The sequence below is a fragment of the Aplidium turbinatum genome, chromosome 14 (assembly GCF_918807975.1).
Source record: "Aplidium turbinatum chromosome 14, kaAplTurb1.1, whole genome shotgun sequence".
NCBI classification, from domain to species: Eukaryota; Metazoa; Chordata; class Ascidiacea; order Aplousobranchia; family Polyclinidae; genus Aplidium; species Aplidium turbinatum.
In genome coordinates, this window is record NC_137485.1 from 10061573 (window position 1) to 10085134 (window position 23562).

Consider the following 23562-nt stretch of genomic DNA (forward strand, 5'->3'; position numbering starts at 1 on the left):
GCGTTCGCAGTTAGGCCTACAGGGCATCGTTTAGCATTGGAGCTGCGGCCTGTAAAGTTATAGAAAATTTATTCATGCAACTCTGCTTGTGTGGGTGAAGTCAATGACTTGTCTGTATCTTCCCAACGTTGTTTACGGTTTTCATAGAGGTGTTCCATCAGATAAGTGGCAGTGATGGATGTCTCACCAGTTTTTGAAGCCAGGAACGCACCATAGCGTTTGTTATTTTGTTTATCCCAGGTAGGGATAAACTGACAACGAAATCCGCAAGGGATGGTCATCAGTAGGGTACTTTTGATAACTCACAAAGACCCAACAACATCCTATTTAATGTCTATCACCGGTACAATATTTTTACTTATAAAATTACGTTATCGTTTGATCAAATGTTAGCAGTTTCGGCAACTTGTCGTGGTTTTGACGGCTTTTCGTTACCAGGCACAAAGTTTATGTCCGATCTTTTTATTTTGCAAAGCATAAAAATTCACACAGTGATGAAAACAAATAGGATTATTTTGAATATTTTTGTTTTGAATTTAGAATAATGCATTCTTGAACGATTTTATGCATAAAAGACTCAAATCATAACAAGAAAGTCAGCTTTAACAAAATAATTACATGCTAACGTTTTTACGACAAAAGCAATAAGAAAACGACTCTTCAACAACAGCTAAAAAGATCGTGAATGAAAAGAATGTGTTAGAACTCAGGGACTTTGGTGAAAACGCTTAAGCGTGCTTGTAACTAAGTTACTTGAACGTATAAACATCAAAAGTAGTAATTATGTACGGAAATAAACACACAAAAACAGTTTTAGTCTGTCATTATGAGTCTGTGTGCATTGACCTTCAACGGCTGATAACCACTGGAGATCTAACATGACACCTACTATCAAACCCAAGCAAAACACCATCTATTCCCAGCTATAACTTAACTGTCGGCTTAGAAATCACAATCACGTTTGTTCAGTGGTTTGGTTAAGAGTGAAAAGTTAATTTTACTTAACTGCAGCTATCTTTAGTTGATGTAACCGTACAACTGATATTGCAACAATGAAAGTAAGCATTGCTATTTAGTCCACATTTTCCGCGAATATACGTGTATCTCATCACGCCAAAAGATTTTGGTGGGCCTCAATACGTAGTCAAGTCTTTCGTTGACAATCTGTAGTGTAAACTACACAAAAAAAGTTGTAAAACATATTAGAAAAAAACGACAGAAATGCAATAGGAAAATGCAAATATATACAGTAGGCTACAATTTATTTAACGTCACATGTGACCAAATTTAGAGCAGCATCTGTGATTCAATGGCAGAGTCATTCTCACGAAGTTCAACTACTTCATTCTCCTGTACGGTAGCACTCTTGGTTTGCTTCATCGTAGAGTATTCTAATTGCGTATCAGGTTTTCTGGATCATTTTGATTCTTGATGACTTTTGTCAACGCATTCATCTTCGCACTACATCAAGCAACTTCAACGCTAGGAACGTCACGACGCACAGATCCAGGCATTGACGTATGACGCATTAACGTTGGCGCTTTTTCATGTCGATGCGTAAAACCAGGTTGTCCACATCTCGATGCGGGAGTGAAGGAATGATGGCGATCGACCTGATGAGACGTTGAGCTTTGTCTTGGCAAAGACGTGAAGTGATTTCTGCCGCTTGCGAACTGTTGAGGCTGTTGTGGTAAAGACGGCATTTTTTGGGCGTGCACACCCCTGACTTGCAAACTGGGGTAGTAGTTAGGATGACTTTTAACAGGAGAACTACAAGAGAATGAGTCAACGATATGACGTTTGGGTTCACTTATGCTGTGTGGTCGCTGAAACTTTGCAGACTCGTACCCCATGTTTTGTTGTTGACTTGGAATTGAAACGTGATGCTGAAGATGCGTTGGTTTACTTTGTTGCTGAACAAATTGCTCTGAAACTATCTTCAACTGCTGTTTTCTCCCCATCTTGTTGACGCAATCGGTTTTCGGGAGAGTTCCATATACTTCGGCGTGGGAATGGTGAATAGGTTGATACAAGGTAAGGGTTTCATGGTCACCATCCGGGGTTGTTGGTTGCGAGCGACTCGAATGCGGTCCACTTGCTCGCCATTCACCACCCGATCGGGGAAAAACCACAACGTGCACAGAAGGATCTCTCGGGTGAGACCCTTCCGATAATAAACGATGGCGACGGCTGATGGGGTCTCTTAGAATGTTCAACGATGTTGGCCGTTGAAGACGAGAGGTTATGACCGAAACAGGCTGCAAAACAAACGACCAACCAAAGTAAGATACTTATAATGGAAAGGCACACCTAATTAGTGACAAGTATATTTATAGTTAAACAAATACTGCTCGCTAAAATCCGCTAAGTAGCCGATCAGCAAACTTTGCCCCTAGCAATGTTTTGAGTCAATGGGCGGTCACGAGCTATAGAAAGCAAACAAACCAACTCCCATACCATGTTATCATTACAATCAAGGTGTTGAATAAGTTTTTAAAATGTCATTTAGCACAAGTTACATCATGCAAAGTACATATAAGAGTTGGTTGATGGTGGTACTGGCAATTTCAAAGCACAAATAAAACTTTTAGTTTTTTCACTTCTCACCTGCTCAAGGTCCGTTCTGAGTGAGTTTCGTGGACTTTCTCCCTTTCCACTGTCTTCAGAGTCAAGTCTTTGTCTGATAAGATGATTTGGCATTGGTTGTTGAACAGCCATTAAACCATGCTTTTCCATATGCAGAAGTGTGGTTTCAAAATCTTTTATAGCTGTGTCTGATTCTCTCATTATTTCGTTAGTTTGATTGGTTGCCCGCTCATTGCGTCGGCGAAGTTTAGCTGAAGCTGTAGGGAGAACTCCAGTTTCAGCAGCACCAGTTCCACTCTCGTAGTAAAAAGGAGAACTATCTGAAAAGTCGCTTGATAACGGGGAATCGCTGGTGGGTTTGGCTGTGAGGCGAAGAGTAGGTGCATCCGCAATGTGTTTTGGAAGGGTCAATTCTGAATGTAAAAAAATATTATCTTTTAAATATAAACGGTTCTTTTCACTTTTCTAGTGCAAGAAAAGAAAATCAGTATTCAGGCTAAAAGCCACACAGACATTTTTTGACACTTTTGAAGCGTCTAATAAAGGGATTTAACACTATTCAACAATAAGTGAAGACACCATAAACGCCCCACCCTTTAAATCCGATAACAGTGACAAGCCTGTCTCAAAGAATGAGGAGCTTTTCAATTTACTGATTGTACAACTTTTCAATGCTAAACTTGTGCTCAGCCTCGCGCTGATAGCCAGCGCTGATGAGCTAGATCTCTTTTCTTGTTGCATTGGTATGTGCGACATGCCGTCTATTCTTCAAAACTTTGTTTTTCTTGCCACGTCACTCTTCATTGCATGCTTACAAGTTGATTATGTAATATTAAAGTGATTGAACTATTGATAACTTACCGGGATAAGAGGATGGCTGATACGTATCCGAAGTAGGGGTCATGAGAGGTTGTGATGGAGAAGTGTTCCTAATAATATCTTGTCTCGACTGCCTAGAGGTAGAGCTACTGACACTATTTACTCTGGAAGAAGTGCTCCGCCTCTTTTTAGCTTCGTCAATATGTTTCAGTTTTATTGCAGGTGGTTCAGTATAGTTGTTCTCACGACGCGGTTGACTAGATTGGAGTCTACGCTTTGGTTGGGGCGTCGTTATAGGTGAGGCAATCTTTTGAAGCCAGTTCTTCCATCCGCGGTAAGTTACTGAAGCTCTTTGTGATAAAGATCCCCACTTTTCGTCAGAATTGAAAGGAGCGTCTTCCTCTACTTTCTTTAGAAAATCATCTTCTTTACGATTTTGTTGACAACAACAGTGACAAAAAAATAATATGAGAACAATCAAAATTATAGTGGCTGCAAAAGTAACCCCGCCGACACAAACTAATGTCGAAACGGGGTACAGGTTTTTTAAAGATTGTTCAGACGCAACTTCACTCCTTGAGTCATCTTTCTCTATAGGTCGAGATTTCGAAGGAATTGTATCTGTGGAGTTTACGTGTTGTTCAGCTTCCACTACCGCATCAACATCCACTCTTCCAGTGACATCCGGGCATGGCACGTGAGCACCCGACGTAGTTGTATTTTGTTCCAGATTCTGATCCAGATCTTTAAACGCAATGCATGCACTTCCATTCCATCCACAATAAGGATCTGCTGATGAAAGGCAAGCATCTTTGCATCCGTGCACTTTGCATGGTGACAATGGAAGAGTAATAACACAATGCTTGAAAGCAACTAAAGCGGAGTACCCATCCAGAATTATTTTAATAACTTTTTTGTCATCCTCCTGGGAAGGCTGCGATGAACATCTGAAAATTTTAAAATCGTGTAAAATCGAACACAAAGCGGCTTTAAAACGAAAAATAAACATGGTTAGAAGTTTAATGGTGAAAATATAGTTTCAGGAGAGAGTTTGCTATTTTGTACCATAGTCAAGCAAGACACAACAACAATTGTGAAAAAATCCACTTTTTAAGCAATATTGATAAACACCATCTTGCGTCTATCAGATAAAACTAACTGGTCACATTCTCGATAACGTTCCTACAAGATTCACTGCACACAATACCCACCTGATTTGATCAAAGACATCTTGGTCACTAATTATGGTTCCTTTCGTTTTACTGTCAGAAGACGGGAGAAATCGGATCACGTGACCATGGTCAGTGCCCACAAACACAACCTCAACATTTCTGGGTCCTGCTTGAACGTCAATGGCTAAAGCAGTCCATCTCTGACCGTAATGGGTCATAAGCAGGGAGCCAGTCACCTGAAAAAGAAAGTGTAATAATATTGAGTAAAGTAAGTAGAGATACCTGAGCCAACAACAAATGATAATTCACGCTACAAAGCCCCAAGTAGACGAGAGGCCAACTGCTAATCCCTACATACCACTTATCGCATGTCATGGTAGGCTAAATGACAACAAAAAATCCTTTCCGATAGCTCCCTTGGTTTCTCGCTCAAACTTGTGGATCTGACCATAAACATTTCCGCAATCAATAAACTAGCTAACAGCTAAAATACTTAGATTACATTACAGGCTCTTTGCGCTGAGACAAGCTGTGAAAATAAAATTACGCCTTGTTATAAATTACTCACTTGTTTTTCCATTTGAGGATGAGTCTTAATAAAAACGAGCTCGTCATCAGTAGGTCTTGTTTCCGGACATTTTCCAGGATGTCTAGAAGACACAGGAGGAGTTCCGGCAGTTTTGTGAGAGGTTACAAAAGATCCAGAAAAGGAGGATCTCATGTAGTCCAAAGTAAAGGCGCAGACAGCAGAGCCAGGCAAAGAGGATCTGGAAAACAATGGAACGCTTTTAGAGGTAGATATATTTGAAACCAACAGTAGCCTAATAATCCTTTGCTACTAAGTGTATTGTTATTGCTATCAGTCCTCCCGCCAACTTTGCTTGGGATTTAGCTGGAAATAAGACTATGTTTTATTTCTTGAACAAGCTAAGTTATGATTAACATCAATATGCTTTTCTAAGATTGGTATGACTTTAGAATTTTACGAATTCTTTATAGGTAAACTGAGCAGTGAGCAATGCGGCTGGAAAGCTGGATTTTCAAAACAGAAGCAATTACCGGTGTAGCCTATTTATTTCTTTTTGCCAAATTGATTAAAATCTAGACTTTTGAAGTAATTATCCAGCTCCACACATTTAAATTCAAGAAATGATATAAAAAACAATAGTGTTATGGAACTGGGAAAAAATATAAATCACTGAGGGTAAATTTTCTGTCAAAAAGAAGACGATTTACACTGAATTTCTCCGAGAATTAAACTGCGTTAATCGTGCATTTTATTGTTTTCAACCTAGCCAACTTTTAATCATTTCTTTTCAGAAAACATTTGTCACAAAGCCGGTGAAATAAAATTTAATTGCAACAGATGCTCGATCGACTCTGGTTGAAAATTAAAGCCTATCGATCCCGTAAAACAATTTACTTAAACAAGTGATTTAAAATCAACCGTATTTCCAATTTTATGAATTTCTGTGATTTTACAATTTATTACCAAACGCGCAAAATCATTAGTTTAAAAAACACAAGACTTGGTTATTGAGTTATCTTTTCCGCACTTAAAGTTATCTTTTCGTTTTTGTAAGCTCGAGATCTTGTCTTCATTCTCGTTCGTTTAAATAAAAGTCAAAATGGTACAATTCCTACCTCGAAGTCGCAAAAGTGGCAAAGACCACTGATTGGCCATTTACGATCACGGGATCGGTAACGTCACGCACTTCGTCCAGATAAAAACCGTGATAGGAACAGTTGAGTCGGGATTTGACAAAGGTGGTGAACATGCGCGTCAGGACACGAGATCCTCCCAAGTCATTCTTGCACACCTGTGATGTAAAAAGAAAGAATCTTAAAAACTGTAACAAAGTCTGATATAAATTTTATCACTTTGATATATGAAGGAGGAAGATGCAAGGGACAGGGTGAAATGGAGAAAAGGGATTAAAACAATTGCTGCGCGGAAACAATCGGCCACCCCCACTAGTGGGGAGCAAACCGACGATGGATTATGATGATGATGATGAAGCAGCGGGTCATATACCCGAGTAGTCCAAGCAACTGTATCGAATTTTCAAATTAATTTTACTTAGATAGATAGAAAAATATACATCTTTGTTCGACAGAGACTTGATGCTTTGTTATCTTATATCAGTCAGATGAATCATAACTGTGGTAACATCAAAACTAACACGTTTTCGCTACTGATAGTATCAGCTTAACTAGCGAGCAAAAGTAAGTGTTCTTTTTTTCAACCATTTTCAATGTTAATGTACATTAAATCAATGTAAAATAACAAAAAAATTGTAGCAAAAAAAGTAATGACCTGCGCCACTTGAGCGACAGTGCGTTTCTCTCCACCGTCCAGTTCTTGAACCTCGTTAAAATAAACCAGGACCCGTCTATCGTCTTCAGACATTTTGACAAACTTCGGTTCTGAGTAAAGAAAATGTTATAATTTATACAAACACAATTTCGCCTCCACGATTTGGTTTCTCGAGGAGGAAATCTGACTTTTTTGAGACATCATTAGTGTAGATGCCAAAAAACCTTTATACTTTTGGTCAATCAAGTTTTTGAGCTAGAACTGCAACAAACAGACAGGTCTTTTTGATGTTGATTTAATGTTACAGAGTTAACGCCAGAGTTTTTTTTCTGGAGTGTCTACACACAAAAGACTAATCTCTCAAAGAGTGCACAATATGATCCACAGAGAATTGACGAAACCATAAAACGCTTTGCGTTTTTTCTGTTCGTGATTTATTTATTATCTCATGAATATTGCCGGAAAACGAATTATCCCGATGTACAAGCAAATGTCTCGAAATTTAATACTTATTTTCCCACTTTCACAAGGAATTTCGTTTTATGTCTGTCGTAATTATGAAAAATATCATAAACAAAGTAAATAAATTGATCCTTTTTACATTAATTCAACACTTGAGCAAGTTTAGGATACAGAGCATTTTTAGAGAAATGTGAAAACTTACTGTTCATGAGCCCAGACGTGGAGCTCGTTCTCAAGGGAGGGCTCTCACCCCAAGATCGCGATATCAGCGGTGTACCCCCAAAGAAAGATTGAAATGTTGCCGAGTACAACGATCCTCCTGGGAAAAAATGAAACATAAATTTTTATCGGGTTTGCAAAACAATCCATTGCATTTTTAAAAACTTGAAGGACCAATTTTGAGGAGCGTGACAGAATTAGACATTGGGGACAGGCAGTAGCTTTGACAGAGGCTCAGAGGTAGTTTTGAAACCAAGCGAGGAATGATTTTAGGTGCCCGGAAAATTTGGAATTTTTGGAAATTAAGGAGTGTCATTGGTACAGGGCTTAAATTGGCCTCTCAACGGAATTGGGAATAAGTCTCCTTTTGTTTAAACAAATACTACTCAATTAGTGCCAATCACCAGTACGCAACTGTCATGCCACTCAATAACAAGCACACTACTCGGAGTTTGTTAGTTGCAAAGTTTTCACAAATTCTGTTGTGGTCACCCTATTCGTTTTCATACACATTTGATGATTGGACCAAAAAATATTGCTTCGTTTTATATGATGTGTCAATATAGCTTTCACAAATCACAATCCATAAGACGTTCAAAAAAACGTATTTTTGGAACAGTTCAGACATCATTAACTGTTGTGAGTCAAAACCACATCGATTGACCACTGCCACTTAACAGACTGTGGCGACAAAACATCGGGATGGTTATTTCTCGTTTTGATTTTTACTGGCTGAAATTTACCGCGAGTGATGTCTGGTTTTGCTGACGCACCTTGCTGTTCAGGCTAAAATTGAAAAAGTAATCAATCAAAATATTCTGTTTGAGAAACCATGAATGTTTGATAGCATTGTGGACAAAAGCTCATCCCAACAACCGTATTATTCAAACAAAAATGAAGCAATGGTAAGATTTGTGCAGAGATTTCTAACTCAATGGCTGAATGCGTCTTTAGATTTACATTTTATACATGTAAAACGTGCAAAACATGGACTTGATGACAAACAAGATTTCAACAAAGCATTTCATTTCAGCAAAAGAAAGAAGTTTTACGACTTTTGGTTCTTCGTCAAACAGGCAGCAGAATCGCCAACAAAACGAAGCATCAAAATGAAACCAAATCAAACTAGCTCGTGCAAATGCTTCTCCAGTTAGGCTACGAGTTAATGTATAACAGATCAGGTATAAAAAAAAAACGAACAATTGCAACCTACTTAAATTTTGTAGTATGAACGTTCAACAAATAACGCAGTAAACCAAGTAGTGCTGATAAAAAAAAAAGGAAAGGTCTCTTGCTAGCAATCAGAGATGCATAACAAGATAAGTTCAAACAAAAATAAAACCATTATCGCCCAGTTAAGGTGTGCCTGTTCGAGCTCCTTGCTTCTGCAAGATAGAGTTTGCAGCAATGGATCTGTCAGCACGGCTGCTAAAGGTTTACGATTATTTGACGTAAAATACACACAACAATCATCTCGTAAGCAATTTTGCCAGTAGGTTTGATTTGTTTGTTTTTTGTCTTTTCATGATAAATAAACGTTTTATCGTAAATTCGGCGTAAGGTAAGATTTTATAAATATACACACAGGATACAGACAAGCTAACCACCTGGTGTAAGTCCCATTGTTCGGTGGACCTCCGAAAAACAGAAGGCTTTACATAAACAAACAGCACTTTGTCAAAATGCACATGGTGAATTGTTTGGAGGAGACGATCTTAAGGTAGGCTTAAAATTCGCTGTCGCTAAAAATCAAAACAATTAAAACCAATATGAACCTACCTGTAAATATGCTTGCACTTTGCTGATCTGGGCCAAAAGGACTTTTTTGTTTTCCAGACATTCTGGGGCCTTTTGGAGTGAAGGATAATTTGTTTCCTGTTATCTCAACCTGAAGATAAAATAGAGGGAGTTATACGTAAAAGGAAATGCAGAACAATTCTTAGTGCATTGACCGAAAATTTATTGTTAAGCCAATATAAGCTGAGGCTTTAACAACGTCGGAGGTACATTAAACTTACAAACAACCCAGGAAACAAAACTTGAATTTTCGACGCCTGATGACGTAGGCGCCATGTAAAAAAAGACAAATTGTGTTCACTGACGATTGACAACACCCGTGGTTAGGCTTTATGGCTATTTGACTTTGAAATAAATGATTCTGCAAGCAAAAAGTGAAAGTATCGCTGCTACGTCTTATTTAGCCTATCTGCCGTACAGGAATAGGAACCCAAGTTATCAAGATGACATTTGGTACATCAGAGTTCATCGTACATCATTAAACTAGCAGGAACAGGAGGAACAGGAACCAAGCCTTACTTTATAATTTGTGCACATCGGGGCATATGAATTGGTTCCGCACAGCAGCAGGTTTTCATCGCCCGAAGTCTCCACGATGCTCAGATAATTGTGGCACAGTTCCTGAGTTATAAAAATTAGTTTATTTCAAGCTATAATCCTGGTACTTTTGTTGGTTTAATATTTCTGTAAACAGAATAGGCAAACTTTTTCTTTGCGCAAGCAAAGATTATTATTTCAAAATTCAGAATAAGTTATGTTGTGTAAGGTAAGCAGTTGTAATAAGCTTCAAAATAACACTTGAAATCTCAGTGTAAAAGTGTCATTAAAGTTTCATTTTATTCCAGAAAGACCACATCGATTCTACTACGACAATTGTTTTTAAATAAAACGATGTTTTCTCTTGAGAGATTGTTCCACTTCCCATCAATTTTGGTTTTCAATCGCAATTAAATTTCCAAAATTTTCAAAACTAATACGTTGATAGGAGTCCCGCACCCTTAATACGATCATTATGATCTATAGACAATTAAAATTAGCAAAATTATAGCTTGTTCATGTAACTGATGAGCTGCAACACCTGTGATAGAAGTCGATCAATTATATGAGTCAGCCTCGTAAAAGACATGCACTTATTACCTCAGACTGGCCTTTCAGGAGACAAAGCTCTTTCGTTTTATCCGTAGATTTCCACGTCAGAGACTGAGAAATAGAAAACACATGATTCGAAACATGAAACAAATATACCATTTATTTCTATTCTAGATGAACGAAACACGAAAATTAATGAAAATATAATAATTAAAAAAAAGTTGAAACACTATAATCAATAACAGCAACTTGCCAGCGAATCAACGGAGCGGAAAGTTACAAATGTGTCAATAATAAAAACAAAACAATTGAAAACTTTCGAGAAAATATAAGTTCATAAGCTTCACTAAAGGATAATAAATCAACGAGTAATCATGCCTCGTCAAGCTGTTGACAAAGAACATGTTATGTTTTTTCAAAGCAGAGTGTCGTAATTTCTTGAAGACTTTTCAGTAGTGTGGAATATGTCAATCATTTTTAGACGTTTCGAAATAATTGTTGTAACTAAGATTCTAATTAGAATTTTAGACCATTTCTATGCTGCAAACCTGAACTTATTCTATCATACCAAGATTTTCAATTTAATGGCAAAACAATACAATATTTTATAGCATAAATAAACGCTAGTTAATAGTCTCACGTAAATCAGTTCATGTCAAACTTTGGGAAAAAATAAGTAAGTTTATCGTACCTCAGCATACGTAATATTTGCAAGATTGTCTGCGATGGAAAACTGGTTCGGTTCCAAAAGGTAAAGCTTTTCCCTGCAAGAAAAACAAGTGGTTTAATCTCTGAGAGCAACAGAGCGAAGCAGGTCAAGGACTTGAATGAGTTTCTCCACAATATATTTAATCTTAATTCTTAGCGGGAGTGGTTTGAAGACATACTTTAAAGTGATGAAGTAGCTCTCCAAGACAGTGGACTTTGATTTAAGACTACTTGATGGTTCACTTGTAAGACTACTTGATGTAGTCTACATAGTCTACGTGTACAAGCAAGGTACAACCTTAGGTACAGTACCATATTTATGGTATGGTCGTTATGGAGTAAGCTATCGATAATATACTGTATATACAATTTATGAAAGACTTTTATGTATTTGTAGTTGTTTTTTCATTTTACTATTTTATCATTGCTTTTTTTAATTTTGCACTACAGTATTGTCATCAGGTAATTTACGCATGAGCGTAGCCATTTTTTTGTTTTACAAGCTGATGAATTTTGTGTTGATATACAGTAGTTGTGTATTGTGATTGTAGTAAGACGCAATGATCCGTTAAGATCAAGGACTGGAGCATTGGTTCAATAAAAAAAAAACATAAAACAAATCAAAAGAAAAGAAAGAAAACTGGTTTAAAGAACAATACTTCACAATAACATTTCGCTGGATCATTGTAATAATCTATTACCGCCATTACCACAGCAAACTCGCAGCATCAGGCTAACACAGGTCCTTAATATCTACTTGGTGAAAATTGTAATAATCATTTACAGGAACCGTTGTAACTGCTTCTGTTTTATATTGTTTTCAATACATTTAACAACTTTCAACAAAACCTAGCTTTCTGTTTTTGTATTTAAGTTTCATACAACCCACAGTTACTTCTATAGAAATATTCTGACCAAAGGGGGTCTTTAAAACAAAAATACTTTCAGTTTCGCGTTGATTACGTCGATTGATAGTAGGAACGACTCACCCTCACTTGGTTCCTTTTATGGTTCGGTTAAATTTAAGGGTTTACTGTTATGACCAGTTTCGCAAGAAAAATAATTTATGACGTCAGGTCATTTAACAGGTGTCAAAATAAAGCCTGTGAGTAATTCGCGATAGCTTCCTTCCCTAAGCAATAAGGAGAATATGAAGTCAAATATTTTCCAAAAATATTAGCTTTTTCCCATGATAAATGACGTTATCCTGAGGTCATAGGTCACTTTATCACTTCAGGATACCAATCAAACGTTTCAACGATCTGTGTAGCGGTTTAGTAAAGAAATGCACAGTAACATCACTGTAAGAACCAGATTGTTTCCTTACGATGACGAAGCGTCAATCGTTACTCTCTCCAAACGTTTATGAAATTACAAAATTCAGTCAAAAAGTTTTGAAATTGAGAAAAGCTCAATATACCTTGAAAAATACTACAAAGATCAATTTCTTCATAAATATTTTAAGATGTAAAACTTGAAAAATTCGCATCAAAACGACAGAAATTTTCTTATGTGGCAATTTGCCTGGAAGTTCAAGAAAAGCAGGTCCCGACAAATTACGTCACTCTTTACAAAGACACATCATGAATAGCGGTCTAATCCGGTTTTAGGAGGAAGTCTTACTTAGCGAAAAACATTCTTTTAAATGCAAAATCATTGTCGATTTTATGTGACAGAGACAAAAGAAGTCGTCACAAAGCAAGTACGTTGCTTTACAGCTTGTCTGAACGTCTTTTACTCTTTGCCAATTGGATGATTATTCGATCAGAAATCGGATAGGCGTCCTTTCAAGAAAATCGATTGCTATTACTTGGCCATTGAAATCAAATCCCGCTCAATCTCTATTGAAATCAATTTTACAACATGATTGTAAATCATTTTAAAAGAACAAATTTACTTCAGAAAGACGTCGAACTGACGAAGTTTAATGTCAATTTGACTTCCAACCCCAATTTTTCATGACGTTAATTCTCAGAGACAGATGCATCTCTTAGGTATCTCAATGTTTTGTACACAAAGCAGCAAAGACGGACCAAACTTGGGCGTCGGCGCCAAATTTTGGAAAAACTGTACGTTACGCAAGTTTCAGCTCAATTTTCTTTTTACATCTAAAATTAAAACTTGCGCATTGTTGACAAAAACAAAGTTAGCCAATCATTGGTACTGTATATCATAGTAACATTGTACTTGAAATTATTTAACGTTTCTCCCTGGATCCTTCTGTTAATGTTATTTCACGTGATGTACCACCGATGGTGTGAAAAATCTCTTTGCCTCAAATCATTAAACTGAAGCTATCTGCACGATTGCTGCTTTTAGAGCTTACTGTAAGCTTACACATAGTGTAGCAGTCTATTATTCAACACAAATTAACGCTTTATTGTATGTTTTGCAATACTTTTTTAATACAATAAATCTTCCGTGGCTCAAAAAGGTTGAAAACCAGTGGTTTATTTGCTGCAGTTGTTCTCTTTGCATTGGTGAAAATGAGCAACATATTTTTTGAAAATAAAAAAAATATAGGCCTACTTTACATTTGTTTTAAAAAAAGTTTCGCTTTGATCGAAAATCTAAACAAATATTGTATTTTATTTGTCTAAAACTATAAGTTTGAAGCAGACGCAACGTGTAATTAGGTGAGTAACCACGTAAGTCATTCACCCTCCGCTTTGTAGTGTATAAAACAACACTATTATAGCGAAAGCAAAAAATTCATTTTTTTAGATGCAGGCAATAGACATACAGTTACCTTAATTCAAGTTTGCCTTTGTAACGTGTGTATTCATATTGCACTGACTTCATTTGGTTATTATATCTTCGTTATATCACTTGAGTGGCATATAAAGTGAATTTAAAGTAGCCACTACTCATCAATGACAGAAAATAGTGTTTGCAAATGACAACAAAAGGGACTTCAATTTTGTTTAACAAAAAGTAAACTAGTGTTTGAATCATTGAATGTTGTGATACAAATAGGTCAACAGCACCTACTTGACCTTTGATGCTATGCCGCCAAAAGCATTATTCAGTTTTTTGAAATGTAGCGGCTGTGCATTGTAGGCCTACAATATTGTGGGTTTATTTTGATCAAAAACTGCGCGCGCATGCAATTGATTTAGAACTAATCAACATGGCCCGGTATTGCGTGCGTTAGAAGCTGTTTTGGCAATGTTTTTTTAAACATGCGCACTTTAATTGACGGTTGACAATCTGCTCATTTAGTATAGAACACCTGACCAATTCGCGTGAAAAGACTCATATTACGTCACAATAGCCCAGAGCTATTGTGCCTCTCCAACAGGCGCGTCTGGCTGGATCCACTTCTTACAACGCCTTTATCTAATGTCTCCTCCTCATGTATTGATGCCATGTAACACTAGAACCAGGTATTTACAAGTTTCCTGTTATAAAATAGCCTAATTTAGGCATAGACACGATTTGTCTATTGTAGCACCAATTTTCAATAGTAGAAAGATCAAGTAGGTGTTTGCACGAAAGCAATGGCATGGCTGCAAAGTTGATACTCACCTTGAAGCAATTGCAATTCTTTTGACACCCTTGACGACCATTGGCTTTATCATCTGCACAAATTGCAGTTTTGGTACCGAGGCTGTTTCTTCTCCAGTAAAAACACGCACAGGAACATCTGGAACGTCAAGAAATTCGTTAGCGTAAAATTTAACTCTCATTCTGGCGACAAATTTAGTGGATTGCTGTCAGTTATTAGACCTACTTTATTTGTTTAACACAAAGTTTTTTCATAAGAACTTTTGAACATTTATACATTCTAGTCTTGCCTACAGAGAAGGATGCTTAGTAGGTAGATGTGTATGCCATAGACTACACCGCATTTTCTCACAAAAAGGTCACTGAGTGCTTTGGAGTCGAGGAAGCAGCAGCAAGCGGAAAACTTACAAATAGGACGTTTACGGACGGAAATGGATGTTAATTTGACACCAAAAGCGGATTACGTTTGTTAAACTAAATTTAAATCATTGTGAAAGCTAATGGTAGTGTCGCGCCATTCAGAATAAGAACTTCTTTTGTGGTGCAAACAATGGACTCCTGCTGTTTATCGCAGAGGAGTGTTTTCAAGTGCGCACCTGCCAAGATGCTGAAAACAACTCTACAGCTAAACTAACAATTTACCACAGATTGGGATTAGTGAATAAATCGGTAGTGAAAGTGACGCGGTGATTCCACACAAACAATCTCTGAAAGTTGTGGCTTACGACGATCAACCATTGAAAGCGATTAAGTTGATAACTTAGAAACTCTATTCAAATCAATTCTTTATAAGCAAACGATAAACTAAATTTACTGTTTTTTGTCTCATAAATATCGTAACCATCAGGTTTTCTTTATTAATCGTGAACAATCTTCTGAATGGAGACAGCTTATGATGCAACGCGGACTTGAAATTTAGACAACCAAACCCATCCTCGGCAAATGCCTCTGCCTTTCCCTGACGAAAACGACCTAAATATTACCAACAGTGCGCTCAGCTGGCTCCGACATTGGCGTGATTAGCTACGAATGAGCTACATGTCTTTCGGAGCTAACGACCTACAAAGAACATCAAACAGAGATGCCCCCCTAGTCACGACTTCATGTCATCAGACGACAAAGTTTGAATTATGCAGATTCGAGATAAAACAAAGTCGACACACCAGCAGACAGAAAGTGACAATTCACAGACAGAATTACGGTTTCCACACCAGTAAAATATATATTATATCTAGCCACCCAACAAATTATTTTTTTGTTGCATTGATTCTACGTATGAATTAATGTGAAAAAGATTTATATTTACTGGCTGGACGAAGATGGGGAGACGGCGAAGCGGAACCCTGAGGCACCATAAAACACTTGTCTTTTCCAAAGTCTCGTTTCGGTGTCTGGACTTCATTTAAGATGACAGAGGCAGCAGATTTTAAATACATTTTTTTCTTTACCCACCCTAACAGACCCTTACTCACTTTCTCTGAAATCATACCCTACCCTTTAAAAATCTTTTGAATTTAGTTGAACCATGACTCGCACAATGGTAAGGGGAGCGATAAAAAGTTATAATTTGCGTCAATTTTACGTTGTTGAATATTGAAAAAATGTTTGGTTGAGAAAGCGTCCCTTGTAATAATTGACAGCCACGCTAACCTTTCTCAAACATAACGTTTTGATACAATAATAGCAAGGTGAAAGGTAACACTTCAAAACTGTTTTCTTAGGAACACAAGTAAACTTCAGATGACGTGAAGTGATGATATCAACTATTCGCAGTCACTTTGTCAAAACTTTGCACGCAAGAACGGATAACGCAATCGACTCAGTCAAATGGTCGAATAGCTTCTGATCCATTCGCGAGGGCGTCTGCGAGTGCTTGATGCTCTGAAGGGCAACGGTTCGACGTTTTACCAAATCAGTTCAGAACATGTTTGAATGTGGGCGCCAAAATTGGCTTTCTTGCATTCCCGTTTACGTAAATAAAATCTGGAAATGCATGAATCTGACAAAAACGAAGACATAGAAAGGACACCTGAACTCTTTTTTTGCTTTTGTAAAGTAATTTGATCGCTATAGTAGCAGTAACAGAATGCTACTCTAATCTTTCTTATTAATTATAGTTTGCCGAGCTTTTGCAAAACAAGATAGTAGGCATTATTTAAACTCGCGTGGTGTGAAGTATATTATTATCTAGTAATGAAATTGCAAGATAATTGGCATCACGTGTGCGCTTATCAGTTGTGGTGTTGGCCAACAACTGTGCCTTCAAACCCATTGTGTGTTTACGCAATTGTTATTCGATGCAGTAAATGAGCAAATTTGAGTTGAGCAGCTGAAGGTGTTAATTAAACTTGGGACAACAGCACCAGATTTTTAAATTGCTTTCACCATTGACGAAAACAAATAGTAATCAATGTGCAGTGAAAACTGAAATGCAAAACACAAGAACAGAATTCAGAGTAATTGCTCTACTAATAAAACGAAACTCAATTTCACATCTGTCATTTTTCCACAACGTAACCGCGTACGTTAGTCAAACATCATCGAAGCCAGTCAACGCTGCTTTTACGTGCCAGGTCCCAAAGAATCATCACATTGACCAATTAACACGCAGTGATGATTTTTTATTTGCAGTCGCTATCAAACTAAACAAAGAAGTATGAAGTACTTGCAGCTGCGCAAGTCATCTAGCTGTAAAATAAGCCAGTTGGGCTCATCACTAACACTAACTTAGATATTCATATCGACAGTAGTTAAGCTCGAAACAAACTTAATTTTATTGAATAATACTTGATTGAAACAAAATTTTATTGAAACATAGTTGGAAACCCTGCTCGTGTTTATGGGGCGCGATCTTTTTGTATCCAATTATTGCTTGTTTGATTGGTCTGAATCGTGGCCAAGATCTGAACGAATACAATGACTCACAAAATCGGTCGTCTTTGATTACAGTTTTCGAATTGAGAAGCTAAGTTCAGCAAAATGACTTTTATTTGTTGTTAAAAAACACAACAGCTTCTAACACGAGAATTTCCAATCAGAAACGTTGATGGTCATCGCAGGCGCAAAAGGTAAAGAACTATAAATACGTTGAAGTTCGTGTGTTGTTTCTTTCTACTGGATTTCTGGCACATAACGAAACTGATTGTGTATTGAAGGGAAAAAAAAACGAAGGCAGAGACAATTTTGCTTGAAAATTAAAGTTTGTTTCATTTCTGAATGCTAGTTTTTCAAACAGTTCGAAACAACACATTATGAAAGAAATGTTGCAGTTTTAACTAATACAAAGTTGAAACATTTTGTGCAAAGCAAGCACAAGAAAAGTAGTCTACTGTATTCTGTATATATTCTTCCAAGGCTAAAACGTATAAAAAAGTAGAGGGTATCACACTGAATTGGCATTTTTAAGTTTTTCATAGAGCTTTCGCCACACATGTGTGACTTCGTCAGTATATATTCTCAATTTCAAATAGGATGTTTAAACTTATACTTGAGACACACAAAGAAAAGTTTACTTTATTAAAACAATATCACAAACCTTTGTAAGTTGATACTGGAGTCAAGTTTTCCGGAAATGCAATGGAAAGTTGAAAACAGCAAGTGGCAGCGCTGAAAAAAAATTAAAAACTTAAAATTAAACTTTCGCTACGTTTTGACGCAATAAACACGTACGTCAAGCTCAAAGTAAAAAAAAACTTGCTTCAAATGTTTTTGTCGCATCGAACATCAGATTCATGATTATAAAAGGTAAAATTTATAAACAGAAATATTTCATCAATACAAAGGTGCAAAATGAAAACTCACATAATAAAAAGTCCCAACTCCATTCTTGAAAGACGCTTGTCTCTACACCAGGTAAGTAATTCACCGAAAAACTTTGTCAACAAATTGGAGTCTTCAAAAAAACATAGCTAAACTATACGATTCAACGCAAGAGTGTTTGACCGACTAATATCTTTATATTTTGAAAAGATTATTTTGAATACCTGCATGTAAAAAAATGTTTTCAATACTTGCAGTTCGATGTGGTTCTTCTTCATTTGTAGCCAAAGAGGAAAATATTTTTATTAACCTTGTTTTGCAATGAACAAGCTTTTGATTTAGCGATATACAATCAATGTTCTATTTCCTTTTTGCAAGTGGGTGTTGCACCTTGTAAAGTTACAGTTTTGTTTGACCTTTTTAGCTCTATCGTATATATATTTTTTTATAATATTAGCCTATAATATTGCAATGATTGCAATAAACTGATCATCTTTATTTTCTTTTTTCGGTCCACTTATGAATGTTTGGTGAATCTGCTATGATTCTCATTTTGTGACTTTCCTATAAAGTCTACTTTTGACTTTTTCCCTTTCTCCAAATCTTTTTTCTTAATTTCTTTAAATTTATAAAAAAAACAAAAAAAAAACTACCTGTTGATTCTCTGTTATCTCTACTTGTAATCGTACCATTGACGTATTATGGTGATACGTTTACAACACAACCACGTATCAAGAGTAACAACCGCACGCAAAAAGCGATAACTTGCTCTTCGCCACTTGAGTTTATCTCTGTTGTCTCGTCTCTCTTTTCAGGAAACTATATCAAAAACCGCAGATTGAATCGCGCACTTAAACTTTTTCAAAAACCAACTCTACTGAACATAAAATTGATCCAACGAAGGACTGTTATCTCGTAGAAGCTTTAGAAAATTTGTATCCAGATTGCAGTTTGGAAAGTGATAAAAGCCGAAGTGTGGCTATGAATAAAGTTCTTGTCTCTCAAAATGCATTCACTACACTTTACCTTGCTGCTCAGGGATGCAAATTTCATTCTGCATTCTAACCAACGTAGTCTTTCCTGTGATGACAATCACTGAAAAAACATTACAAACAATGGTCTTATTCAAGGACGTAGCCAGTACAAAAATTTGGAAGGGGTGGCAAATGAGTATTATTCAGTGATGTACGCGCATACAAAAAATATTGACGCCGTCAGCGTTAACGCAAACGTTCGAAAAAACATACGACGCATGCGTCAACGCAACTTGTAAAAAAAGTTGGCGGCGTCAGCGTCAGCGCATACACTAGCGTAAACTAATTTTGTTTGCTAGGTGCCAAACATTCACACGGTATCTATAAACCACTCGAAACAAACAAGTTTTATTTTGAATTTCCACGAAGATACACAAGCATCTGAAAGTGTTCATTTGACATTTTGCTGTGTTTTGGATCCAACATGTCTTTGCCCATTGAAAACATTCTTTCAACTGCAGCGCTGGAAGGTATTGGCGTGTTGTAGCGAAAAAAAGACATTAAAAAGTATGCGTTGACGCTATGCGCTAAAAAAACGCGAAAACTTTACGGCGTAGCCTCAAGCGCAAACTATCCAAAAAAATGTGGCCGCAAGCGTTAGCGTAAACAAAAAGTCTACGCCGCAAGTATGCGGCGTAGAATTTGCGGAGTATACGTACATCTCTGGTATTATTGCACATGTAAGTGAACCCAACAACAAATCACTAAAGGCAAAGCACCTTGCAGGGTCTTTGGGGCCTCTACCCCTCAAAAAAATATATCTCAAAATTTCGTAATCTGCATTCCTACTTTCAGCCTAAAAACAGTAAAACTCTGTCAATTAATGCCGTAACAGAATGTAAAATGTTTGTTGAAAACATTTCGGCAGAGGCAATTGTCCCCTTTGCTCTTCTTGACTATGCACCTGCTCTCATCTGGCTCTGACACTGGCGTGACAAGCTATGGATAAATCAAACGGAGGTTGCAATGAAACAAAACTTAAAATTCTAAAGACAGTGCTGCAGTTACTGTGACCAACCAGTTCTCATATACCGTACAAAAATGTTTTCACTGCTATTCTGCTATAGGCTACGGCAAAAAACCAACCCTCTGTTCAATCAATGACGTTGCTTGTGTATTTTTTACTCAGTCTAAAAAAGTTTCTGTATAAAAAGAGATCTCTTCATTCGGATTAGTTTCTTTTTGTACTATTGACGCACAATTCATTGGCCATTGCTCGTCTGCAGCACAAAGGGTCGCGATTCTGTAGTAGTTTAGTTCCTTTTTTTCTCATTTTAATTTTTTCTTTTAGTCTCAACGGTCGTCGAGCGGATAGCGAGAGACAGCTCTGACCATTCATTGTATTTACATTTGATGTTTTTATTGTTTCTACGTCACGCAACGCTTTATCAACACTAAAAACTGACACAGTTTTTGTGTCTGGCTGTCAATCTGTCCATCTTGTGCAGTTTGACTTCATGCTGACTAATAAAAAACTAGCTGTTAATCTTCTAAGCACACGTGATATTTGTTTACCCAAGACACAGATCCGAAAGTTTTGCAGCTGATCATCTCTACAAAGTTTTGCAGCTGAGCATTTCCTATCAATGGAGAGTGCGCAGTTGGATAAAATGTTTTGCTTTTTTATTTGCATTTAAAAACAACTCAAAATATTATTGACAAAACCGAATTGTGACTGACAATTTTTACAACTTCAAAATGTCAAGTAAGTTTCCTTTTGTGCAAATTTGCTGAGGTTTTCATATATTATTGCGTAGTGATTACAAATCACTTGAATAAAAAACTACCACCGCCTCTAAAATAAGTCAACCGTAAATGAACCTTATCTCGTAAGTTTGAGAGAAAATGCTTGACTTATCAAAAACAATACTAACTATTAAAGCAGAAAACTTATGCTTGATTACGCTTTCCGCTGCTACTTGTCTGGTGGGTTTTAACAGGAAACAACAAGAAAGAAACGTTGGTGTGCTTTTGCCTTGACATCCCCTTGGTCAGGAAATACAAACTGCACTCATAAAGGAAATGAAGAAAATCTGGCTTCTGTTTACAGTAGAGACGATGGTTACCCGCTGATGCATCAAAAGTAGTAATATTAAACTGTTTACACCGATTTAACGTCTGTGAACGTCTAATAAATGTATGACAGCTGGGATACGTTACTATGTGGAGAAAAGAACTGTATCACTTTAAAACAAGTAATTTTTCTACCGTGATGGGATGATTTTACGACGTGAACAAAATGAGACGTTTTCGCTAGCAGTTTGTAAATAAATAAGAAAAAAAAGACTTTGTTTACGAGTTTCAGACACCGAATATCGTATCTATTTACCGTATACAATACAGAAAAATCTAAATTTTACCGTCTGCCCAATTAACATGAAGAGGAAAAACGACTTTGTAAAACAGACAAACACCGTTTAAACTCAACAGCTGAAAACTCTGAAGAGTTTGTCTTCGTTGATAACTTTTCTATTTACTTTAGATCTTGAAAACATATGAGAAAGGAACCAGGAAATAAAGTCATGGTCTGCTCAGGGAATATTTAGATGAGTCCAGTTTATTTAATTATTAAAATTAAGTTAAAGACTCATAGAAATAATAACACTCTCGTATTTTAAGCCGTGTGACATCACAGATCGTCTCTTGGTGAACTTTCAGGTTGACAGACTCCGTTCACGTCATGTCATGGTTGACTAAGTAACTCCTCGCAACGAGCCAACGAACGAACACGTATTTTATTTTGGTAGAAAAACATCGACTGATCAAGGAAATTTCAGTTCACTTCTCGGGCTATTTTTACTTATGCTATTAAAAAAATCCAAATAGGCTGCCTTAACAATGGCAGGTGACAAATAAATTCCGTGTGAGAAAAAAAAATCCCGTGAAGAATAGATGGTTGGTTTGGTTTTGAATCTTTATCCTCGGACCGACAAAGCCTTTGATAAGTTATTGCTGGCAGCTTCACAGACTTCACAGAGTAGAGGCTTTGAGCCACTGACGCAGGGCCAGTTACCGAGATTGGCAGAGTGAAGTTTCCATAGTTGCTGAAGTGTTATTGTTGTTGTATGTGAGCTACTTCGTCCACTAGATGGCGCTGAATAGAGAGCAGTCCTGAAACGCGTTGCTCAAGCTCACACCCCGAGAGCCAAAGCAGCGCCTTGGTCTTGAGTCGAGCGCGTGATCACTGAGCTAACGGGGCGGATGGTAAATTGTAACACGCAAATAAGGACGCTGGAGAGGTTTGGTCGTGAAAAAAGCCCATCGTTTGCTTTGGTTGTGGAAAAGGTTTGGTCTTTTGTATGAATTGTTGCTTTTTATCAAAGGTGGTGACTAAATTGGGAGAGGGTGTACTTATGTTTGCATATTACCCATTATTCCTGATTTCTTGATCAGCCTTGTTCCCTTAACCTAGCCTATTATGGCTTGTCTCGAAACTTTCTAAAGAAATTACTCGAGCAAATATAAGTGAAAGTATATTTATCATATGTTGACACAGTTGCGTACACTGAATGCACTGAAACGTCACTATGTAGATTGGACTTGACGTCATTTAAAAATCAATAAATTAAAAATAGACGTTACTTTTTAGCAGAACCCGTTAGCCTATGTATGTTTTCTTTCGCCAATCACCTGGCAACTGCAACAACAAATAAATTATTATATGAAGCCAATGGGTATAGGCATAGCTCTACAGTAGGTGTAGGCGAACTTCGGCCTACGGCCAAATCAGGCTTATTGGGTCTTGTAATCCGACCCACCAGATATTGATAAAAATTAGCACATCAAACCAATTCATTTTTCTTCTTTATTTTCGTATAAAGATATTACAGCAGACCTGAAAACACAACAGAAATCCACACACAATGAATCTGTATCAGCTTTCCAAGACGCCACTCAATAAATTATTCCAAAAATGCTTCGCAAATTCTCTGATTGTAATTTCATTTTAGCAACTCCTTTTCATTTGAAATTGTCCTTAAATGGCTTAAAAGTTCTCAATAAAAATATATTTTCTTTTACATCTAAGTCGAACGAGGTGTTTCCTGTCTATTTCTTTCCCTCTGTTTTGTTTTCCTGGACCTCAAAATAATAA

General features: G+C 37.0%; 1 protein-coding gene across 1 annotated transcript; it reads right to left on the minus strand.

The window, feature by feature from the left end:
• Positions 1-452: 452 nt before the first annotated feature.
• Positions 453-18655, minus strand: LOC145783498 (uncharacterized). Its single transcript, XM_082595386.1, has 15 exons — positions 18478-18655; positions 18212-18282; positions 14698-14815; positions 11153-11225; positions 10510-10572; positions 9892-9993; positions 9355-9463; positions 7559-7675; positions 6895-7004; positions 6222-6397; positions 5146-5344; positions 4617-4813; positions 3448-4352; positions 2608-2999; positions 453-2258 (listed from the first exon to the last, which is right to left on the minus strand). The coding sequence occupies exons 1-15, from the start codon at positions 18498-18500 to the stop codon at positions 1467-1469; spliced, it is 3447 nt and encodes a 1148-aa protein (XP_082451512.1). The 5' UTR covers positions 18501-18655; the 3' UTR covers positions 453-1466.
• Positions 18656-23562: the final 4907 nt, after the last annotated feature.

What these genes read in the sequence shown, in the direction of transcription:
- LOC145783498 (XM_082595386.1), bottom strand. Translation starts at nt 18,500, where the DNA reads ATGGAGTTGGGACTTTTTATTAT. An exon ending in TCCAGTATCAACTTACAAAG is followed by an intron (nt 14,816 to 18,211) that starts GTTTGTGATATT and finishes TTGACGTTCCAG; the next exon opens with ATGTTCCTGTGCGTGTTTTT. An exon ending in TCCTGAAAGGCCAGTCTGAG is followed by an intron (nt 9,994 to 10,509) that starts GTAATAAGTGCA and finishes TTTATAACTCAG; the next exon opens with GAACTGTGCCACAATTATCT.